At 37.2% G+C, this 10,020-nt stretch overlaps 1 protein-coding gene across 1 annotated transcript in view; it reads right to left on the bottom strand.

Annotated features, from left to right (window-relative positions):
- Positions 1–272: 272 nt before the first annotated feature.
- Positions 273–10,020, bottom strand: part of LOC120350798 (hemicentin-2-like) — a 228,886-nt gene continuing 219,138 nt past the window's right edge. Inside the window, exon 12 of the mRNA XM_039425661.1 lies at positions 273–766. Within this exon, the coding sequence (XP_039281595.1) occupies positions 273–766 (494 nt within the window). The remainder of the gene's footprint in view (positions 767–10,020) is intronic.

The following is a 10,020-nucleotide window of genomic DNA, read 5'->3' as shown; positions in this document are numbered from 1 at the left end:
CCAAAACGTTAATAATTGTTCAAAGATTGAACGGAAAACTGGATATTAACAACCATAAATTATATATCTATCGTTTATGAAGACATAGAGAGGATCTATATCTTTTTTTGGTATAGACTAAATAAATAATATAAGATTTTGACTTTTACCCCCATCTCTAATCTTATTAATATCAAGATCCCTCACGGGGACTGGCTCTGGAACCGGTTGAACCGTTTATCCCCCCTTTCTAGAGCTCCAAAATACATAAAGATAGAATACTTCGAATTATTTTAGAGAAGTGATGATTTTGAGAATTGTATTTCTAACTCACCAGCTGAAACCAGTTGGAAGACACAAGCCTGCCTCTGTTTGCCCAGCACATTGGTAGCCCAACAGGATATATTCCCAAAATGAGATGCAGTCAGCGACGTAATCAGTGCAGTACTCCGTGTTCGTTCCACGTCGAACTGCACTGACGTGTCGTCATCAGTGATGTCACTGTGACGTCTTCGGATGTCGTCAGTGTCGTCACCGTGAAGAATTCGTTCATCGTCAGTGACTTCACCGTGACGCCTTCCGTCATCGTTACTGATGTCACCATGATGTCCTGGTTCCTCGTCAGTGCTGTCACCGTGACGCCTTCGGTTGTCGTAAGTGACGTCATCGTAGCTCCACGTGAACGTGACGTCATCGGGATCGGCTTCAACTTCACATGTCACTTGCACGGCTTCGAAACGTGAGGCGGCTATCACTGTCTGTTGCCCGGGACGGCATACTGGTGCAACTAAAAATTAAAAAGAAAAATGTATCAGTAACAGATGGAATTAAATAGAGAATGCATTTTCTATTTAATTCCATCTGTAACTGGTTGGCCGCTACGGCTTCGTATAAAATGAGCGCTGCTATCCAGAGATTGTCAGTTTGGTGTAAGGGTAAGCATTCCTGACTGGCAATTGGGAGGTACCGGGTTCGATTACCGGGCTGGCAACTAATTTTTGGATTGTAGTTCTCATCGAATTTCCATCTAGCTGTTAGCCCTGTTGTCAATGTCTGCAGTAGCAGAGGTCTTCAGAATAATTAAATGTATCAGTATCAGATAACGTGCCCGTTACAGTGAGAATATTATTCCTGTAAGTTGTAACGGGGCTATTCATACCCTCTCAGCTGGGATGTGTGGGAATAGCCCAAAGATAACTCATGAGAATTGTTGATTACGCTTTCAGATACTGTATTGATGTGTGAATCAAGCTGTACATGCTATAACTTTCATTTAAAAAAAAAATTTCATTTGTAAATAATTGGGGAAAGACAGTTTTGGGAAATGTCTGTTGTCTTCTCCCAAAAATATTATATACTTGACCGAGCGAAGTGAGGTCTAAGATTCAAGTTGACGGTTTGGCATTTCTCTTAATGTTTAAATGTATGAATGTTCATATATTTATATGTTGCGCATTTACGGCGAAACGCGGTAACAGATTTTCATGAAATTTGACAAGTATGTTCCTTTTTTAATCGCGCGTCGACGTATATACAAGGTTTTTGGAAATTTTGCATTCCAAGGATAATATAAAAGGGAAAAGAAGCCCCCTTCATACGCCAATATTGGAATAAAAATTAGACTATAGGATTATTCATCATAAATCAGCTGTCGAAAGATTATAAATTGCATGTCATGACGCATGACATTTAATATCTCAATGTAACTTGGTAAAAGATCTGTGTAGACTATTAATTCCTTAATATTCAAGTTTATTATGCTAGACTAGACTCAAACTATTGTTGTTTTATAAATTTAATATTATGTATTACACACTGATCACAATAACTGGATAACGTGATCAGTTAATTTCCAAGATTCTGTTTGTGTTTTTACTATGTCTCTCAAGAAGGAAATAAATTCATTTATTCATTCATTTATTCATTTATTCAATTGCATGCCTCATTGAATGCAATTTTTCGCACTATTTAATGAATTATTGAATGCGTGGAATAACGCATGCAATTAATAACTAAAATAAGTAGTATTGTCTCTCGAACTTTCTCTGCTTTGAAATCGAGCTGTCTTGTTGCCAGTATGTCTTGAAAGGAGTTTAACTTTTGATGTGAGCATTTTTTATACACCAACCCGAACAGCCATTAGCCGTTTTCACACTGATATCTCGCCGACACGACATATAGGATTTAATCTGATGGACAGTATAAGAGGAGGCTGCGGTTTATAACTGCACGAGGTCCACTATTCACAGAACTACTAGTATAATTATGATTTGTGATTGTCAATGAAATAAATAAATAAATAAACTATTGATAATAAACCACTAGAATATTGTAAAAAAATCACGAATTTATTGATATTCTTAGACAATATTCTCGTGTTTTATTATGTATGAATATAACTATATCTCACCAAAAACAGTATTTGCAGTATAACTAATCGATGATGTTTGTATTTTCAAACGAAGTCAAACACGTTCTTAGCGTACGGTACCTCACTCTAATGAACCAATAAGAACGATTCTACATTCTTACGATCTTGAAAATTCATGAAAATATGAAACAGGCTAGCATATAGGTTAGCAATAGTCTTATTGACGACTTTCGAACAACCTTTGAAACATTCGAATCTGAAATACGAGTAGTTCTGTGAACAGTAGACCTCGCGCAGTTAAAAACTACAGCCTCCATCAGAGTGAATTATGTCATGTCCTGACGTGTCGGCGAGATATCGGTGTGTCAATAACTAATGGCTGTTTCAAATGTTGTATCGACAATGATTATTAATATCGATTATGATTATTATCATTGGAATGCTAATAATTTGTTGTAAACAACTATGCTACAACAGTATCATCAAAAGCTTACCGGGTTGAAAGCAGGGAAAAGTCAGGAGAAAATACTATGCTACTTCAAGTTATCAATTATTGCATGCCTCACTGCATGCAATTAATAGTCCACACAACAGCTGTTTCTTCACTGAGTTACAATGAGATATTGAATTGCATGCGTCATTGTGAGCGCTGTCTGGCTGCAACTGTCTACAACGTTGATGGAAAGATACATTTTCAAGATGTTCGATGTTTTTGAACGGGTAGTATTATAGTCAACTGTCTACTAACGTTGTTGGAAAGATACACTTTCAAGATGTTCGATGTTTTTGAACGGGTAGTATTATAGTCCACTCGACAGCTGATTTATGATGAATAATTCTATAGTCTGATTTTTACTCTAATATTGGAGTATGAAGGAGGCTCATTTTTCCTTTTATATTATCCTTGAGATACAACATTTCCAAAAACCTTGTATACACGTCGACGAGCAATTTAAAAGGAACATACCTGTCAAATTTGATGAAAATCTATTACCGCGTTTCGCCGTAAATTCGCAACATATAAACATTTAAACATTTAAACATTAAGAGAAATTCCAAACCGTCGACTTGAATCTTAGACCTCACTTCGCTTGGTCAATAAATACATAGTAGACTATAACATTATCAAGTCTTGATAATGCCATCATAGCCGAAACAGGTTGTGAGTAAACAATTTTAAAAAAAGGCACCTAGATTTTTATTTTCATTTCTATTCAAGAGTAGCCCCTACGAAAAAAGACACAGTGATGAAGTATCTTTTTCTATCATTTTTCAGTATTTTTTTGATCAACCTTTGAAACAAACGAATCTGAAATATAATAGTATCTGGATGAGAAGTTTCGAAGAAGCTTATCACAGGGAGCAAAGGTGATCAAGTATTTTGCTGAACAACCTTTGAAATAATCAAATCTAAAAAACAATGCCATAGTATCCAGATACAGAATTTCGAAGAAGCTTATCACAGGGAACAAGGATGGAAAAAGGATTAGATTTCTCCATTTATGCAGATTGGAATATATGTTGGCTTAGTGAGAATGAAGAGGAAATGAAACAAGGGGTGAAAGTGATGAAGAGAAAGACGAAGAGGGGAGGAGTAGAAGAGAGAATATTATATGAGCTCAGAATCAACATACATTTCCAACCTTGGAAAATGCAAAGACTTCGTTTCTTTTTCATTTTCTTTCACACCGCCGCAGTTGCCAACATCAGGGGGGCCACCCTCCCACCACCATCACAACCTACAGGGTGAGTGGTGAGTTGAACCAATTCATTTTCGCCTCCATCTCTCCGCCCAGTCTCTTTTTATGAAAAAATCTCCCACTTTTCTGGCGCAAAAACCTGGCCGAAAACGAATATCTATCGACAACGACTTGGAAAACTGTGCAAACAATGGTTGCGTTTTCAGCTTTTTGCGTTTTTTGTTTTTCTGTCGAACGAAAACATTCTAAATTCAATCACAGCCCATCTCTAGAACGTGACTTCTGGTGGTTGAACATTATCCCTAGGCGTGACCAGTCTTTGGGAGAGATATTCAGGTTCTGTTCACTTTTCTAAACTAGCTTGTATCCTTGTGTCTCTGTCGTTAATGGAAACCTTATGCAGTGGGACCGTATTACTTGAAAACCCTTGTACCTTATTACTTATTGAATTTTGGAATCCAAACCTTGATAGACTTACCTGAATCCTAATACCTTATTAGTGATTCAATTTGGAATTCGGATCTTGATAGGCATATCTGTATGACTATCATATGAGAATTTTAAACCAGCTTAGATTATTCAACTTTTCTTGCATCATTGTATTCTTCTTATCATACATTGTTACTTTGGGAATACACCAGGAACTACTGGAACACCCGTATACCTTATTACTTTCCGAATTTTGGAATCCACAATTTGATAGGCCCAGTTGTTTGACTACCTTAGACCTTATTAGTTATTCAATTCGGGATTCACAGCTGGATAAGCCTACCTGTATGACTATCATAATATGAAAATTTTAAACCAGCTTAGAGTATTCAACTTTTCTTGTATCATATATTCTTGTTATAATAGTGTTGTTATTCTTGTTACTTCATACATCGGATACCTTTTTACTGGACCTTCGCACTTATTGAATTATCCACACTTTGATAGGCCTACCTGTATGACTATCATAATATGAAAATTTTAAACCAGCTTAGAGTATTCAACTTTTCTTGTATCATATATTCTTGTTATTATAGTGTTGTTATTCTTGTTAATTCATACATCGGAGACCTTATTACTGGAACACCATGAGACCTTCGCACTTATTGAATTATTCACACTTTGAAAGGCCTACCTGTATGACTATCATACAAAAGTTTCAAACGGGTAACCGTCTAGTTGTCACCCCGACAACTTGACACCTGGTCATTTTGGCCATAGGCGACCACTTGTACCCTCGTAAAAATATAGACTACCATTGCCGTCAAATTGTCACCCAGACTACTACAAGATCAGTGGTGCCAGCTAGTCTTGACCGTAAACGACAACTTGACACCTCGCACCTTCGCGAAAGGGTGTCCCCCCGACTAGTTGTCACCTCCTCAGAAAGGAGACAACTAGACGGGTATGGCTCACGTCTACTTGTCCCCTAAAAACCGGTTTTAAAAGGGGACAAGAGTAGTCTGGGTGTCAAGTAGTCGGGGTGACACCTAGTCGCGTACCCTTTCAAACCAACGTTGGATGTTTATCTTCTCACTTTCTTTGATACTACCATGTATTCTTGTTATTGGTGAACTTATACAGCGGAACCCTTACTACCGGAACTGAAACAACCTCGAATCTTATTATTTATTGAATTTGGAATTGACAGCTATGCACTATGACTATCATATACGTAGCAAGGTGTAGGTCAAGGGAAGGAACATGAAGAGTTTCTCAACTGGTTCATTATCTCGTTCCACTGAATTTAGAAGCGTTTGTCAGTGGGATCATTATAGACCAGAGAACTGATATAACATAGACCTTATACATCAACTGTTATTGCAGGGGGAATACACTCGAGAACTCACACTAGATCCATATGAAAATGGAGATACATTCATCATTTAAATATATTGAAACTATATTTTACTATGGTTTTTTCCCATGTTTTGTTAGGGAAAATAATGAATTACGATAACACAGACTAGAAGTAGAACAGAACGATCAAGTCGCGGTGAAAATCGATGCGACTGAAATAAAAGAATGAAGAAAAAGCTGAAAGAAAAATCTGGTGTGGCGCACTCACACAACTTTCCTTGCCGTTATATATTAATCACCTGACGCTAGTGTACACGCGCATCTCAAGTCTACTAGTCAAAGATTTGAGCCAGCTGGTGACAGGACAATAACGCTGGAGACATACAAAGTCTGCTATCTCTTCATAGTGAATGATCTAATAGAATCAACAGTTGCCAACAGTTTGCAATTAAATAATCACATTTTATCGAATTTCAAGCTTATTTTCAATTTTGGGTGAAAATGTTACAGAACATTAATTCAAGAGATTTTCATGCACAATCTAATTCACCTGAATTTTTTTGTTTAAATTGTATTTGGAGCCTGATAATTGAAAATCTGAAATCAAACTTTGCATAGATAAGGCGAAGCTCCTGAAAATTTTACAGATATGAGACTTGTAGCAGTTGGTAGAGCTTATCAATTCTCTATAATTGTATGCTTGCATCTCATGAAGCCAAGTAATAAAAGTAGTTCACGAATGGAAAGTAATCGAACTAGTTTTACTGTAACGAAGTAATCGAAGAATATGCACTGGGAACGGAGAACGCTGATAGGTTGACCCCTGAGATTGCAGGAACAAGGAAAGTATCACCTGCCGAGCAGCCAGAGATCATAAAGCGTGCGAGATGCGAGGTGGATGCATGATGATAAAGCGTGTTCTTATAAATAATGTAATAACAGCATAGAGGCTCACGGTGGCTCATGTATATTCCTCGGAGGAAACAAGTCACGTCGCGCGCTGAGAGATCATCTCTCTTGCCTCAGAGAGACATGAGTCGTGCTTCATGAGTCATGAGTCATGCTTCATGTGTCATGAGCTTTTTTCTTTCTTTTTCTCATTTTTGACTTAGTAGGCATTCTGTATAATTGAATTCAAATCAACTCTTGCTCAGTGAGATGAATTATGTTCAAACTGAAAAACAAATATTTTGGAGAGTATTGAATCTCCATGAGTCATGAGTCAAAATTCATCAGTCTTAGTTAATTGGTAAGTCATTGAGTCATGAGTCATGATTCATGAGTCAGACGCAGCAGAGTGTCTTGTCGAAGTAATTCGAGCCGAGGGTGCATCGCGTTGTAAATCAGAAAGTGTATAATATTTTTGATCAGATTCCTTCTCATTCTCTCACTCTCTCATACTTTCTCATTATTTACTCCCGATTTCAATCACTCATTTTCTCAATCTCACTCACACTACTCACTATCTTTCTCGCACACATTCTTCCTCTCTATCCCCCTCTCTGAATCACTCTCTCTTCCTTTTCATTTTCTCTCACTCTCTCATACTTTCTCATTTACTCCTCATTTCAATATCTCATTTTCTCGATCTCTCTCACACTTCACACTCTCTCAATCTCTTCCTCTCTCCTCTTCTCTCAACTCTCTCTAGACTTCTCTCTCCTCCTTTTTATTTTTTCTCTCTCTCTTTATCCATTTATTCATTTATACAATGGATACATAATCAAAATGATAGGGAGAGGAAAAATAAGGTAACCTTGTGCTATTCCTCTCCCAAATTTACATAGCACATAGTCCAAAATAGGTCAAGTCTTGTAGTTCTTCAGTTCATAAAATGTTCAGTCCTCAAGTATTTTCACAAAGTAGATAATCAAATTTAGATGCTTCAAAACTAAACTTAAAGGAAATATTCCACATAATTATAACTAAATTAGGGAATATTAACATATTTAAAATATAATTTTGAAGAATTACCGAAAAAAATCTGGTGTGTTACACTCACACAACTTTCCTTGCTCATTAAACTATAAGCCTCATTCTTAAAGGAGAATGATTTAGGGGAGTAACATAATGATGATTGGCGGCAACATATTTGAAACTACGATCAGACTTCTGTATATGTGCATAATTGTTTTCAGAGTACTTTTTCCTTTGTGTAAATTGTGAAATTCGATATTTTTTATAAGTCGTCAAAGCAGCTGTTCTACTAACAGATGGAATATCTCGACTATGTGTTCTTTTTATGAACTTACTTACTTTACTTTTTCGTGTCCGGACTTCAAATTTTTCCAGCCCAATACCGGGCAAGGTCGGCAGCTAAATCATTTCCCTCCCAGAGGTCGTCAAATGTGCAGTGGGTTGGCAGTAGGGGGCATTGTAAAAGGTGTCGCATAGTCTGTGTATCTCCGCAGTCGCAAAAAATCTCCTCCGGTTGCTTGTATCCCCATTTAACCAGGTTAATGTGTTATTTTATGAACTGCTCTACCTACCTACCTCATGCACGAGAAGGATGCTACAAAGTACATTTCTCAAGGATGGGGTGGACCCCACATTAGTTTTCCAGAAATGAGACTCATTCCAGTTAATAGAGCAGACGAATGACTATACAGGGTATGAATTTGAAAATAATCGGTCGAGTCATTTTTCGAGAAAACCGTGAAAACATGGTTTTTTAGTGATTATCCGCCATTTTTCTCAATAATATTACGTAGCTCCTGGAATTTTCCCAGAAATGAGACTCATGTCAGTTGATGGGGCTTATGAATAGCTATCCATGTTATAAATTTGAAGGAAATCGTTAGAGCCGTTTCCGAGAAAACCGTGAAAAACATGGTTTTTTAGTGATTATCCGCCATTTTTTCCGCCATATTGAATTGAATTCTATTGAATTTCTTATTGTCGGATCCTCATGGTATAAGGACCTTAAGTTAAAAATTTCAAGTCAATCGGTTAATTAGGAATGGAGTTATCGTGTTCACAGACATACACACATACACACACACACACACACACACATACACACACACAGACCAACACCCAAAAATCATGTTTTTGGACTCAGGGGTCCTTGAAACGTATAGAAAACTTGAAATTAGGGTACCTTAATTTTTTTTGGAAAGCAATACTTTCCTTACCTATGGTAATAGGGCAAGGAAAGTAATAGGGCAAGGAAAGTAAAAACTTAATTCTCCTCTCTTTCTCTTCCCATCACACTTAGTCGCTCACTGACTCACTCTTTCCCCATTTACTTCTATTCTTGTTATCCTTTTCAAAGAGTACCATTGAAAATACATCGATTTTGTAATATTTATAATGAATCATTTTTGAGCCATACAATTGTGAGAACAGGAATGGAGGCTTCGACCATGCAATACTCATAAATAAGAATAAAAGTGTTTTGTTTTGTAGATTTCATAATTTCGGGACGTGACAAGTTATAAATGCAAGCAATGAATGATCTAGAACACAGCTAATTTGTCATTTGGGATGATGTATCACCACAAATCACCACGATTTATTTATATGTATATTCCGTTTCAACTTATTTAGACCTTCAACAAGTTATTCATAAGGAATGCTAACCGTATGGAATTAATTTACATCTAACTATAGGAAACAACAGTCTGCACCCGTTCTACAAACCTATTGGTCGATTTCCTCCAATCACAAGCGAGTGCACTCCAGTTTCTGCTTGGTGGAAGTGGAAGCCCCGCCCACACTCAACTCTCATTGGCTCCCGCTCAAACGGCATAGTACAGTCTCAATTTTGTCCCAACACAAAACTCTTTCAGCAGCTCTATTGAAATATATAGTTGTAATTAATTTAGATACAGTAGAACTCCAATTATCCGAACTCTGACTATCCGAATCGCCGATTATCCGAATCACTTTCAGAAAAAAAATTGTCCAAAAAAAGTCTAAGGCCCGGTTGCACAAAAGCTGGTTAAATTTTAACCGTGATTTATTCCGCGAGAACAAATCAGAGAAGCCGTCTTATCAGAAAGGCCTTCTATGATTGGTTCTCGTGGAATTAATCACGGTTAAAATTTAACCGGCTGCTGTGCAACCGGGCCTAAGTGCGCTATAATTCTTCCCTCTGCGATGCCATTGTTTGCGCGTTCGCTCACTATTGTCCTTCCCTTGTACATAAGAAGGCTACATTTGATTTATATTTGAAACATG

The sequence above is a fragment of the Nilaparvata lugens genome, chromosome 4 (genome assembly GCF_014356525.2).
Source record: "Nilaparvata lugens isolate BPH chromosome 4, ASM1435652v1, whole genome shotgun sequence".
NCBI classification, from domain to species: Eukaryota; Metazoa; Arthropoda; class Insecta; order Hemiptera; family Delphacidae; genus Nilaparvata; species Nilaparvata lugens.
This window is presented reverse-complemented; position numbering and strand designations above follow the sequence as displayed.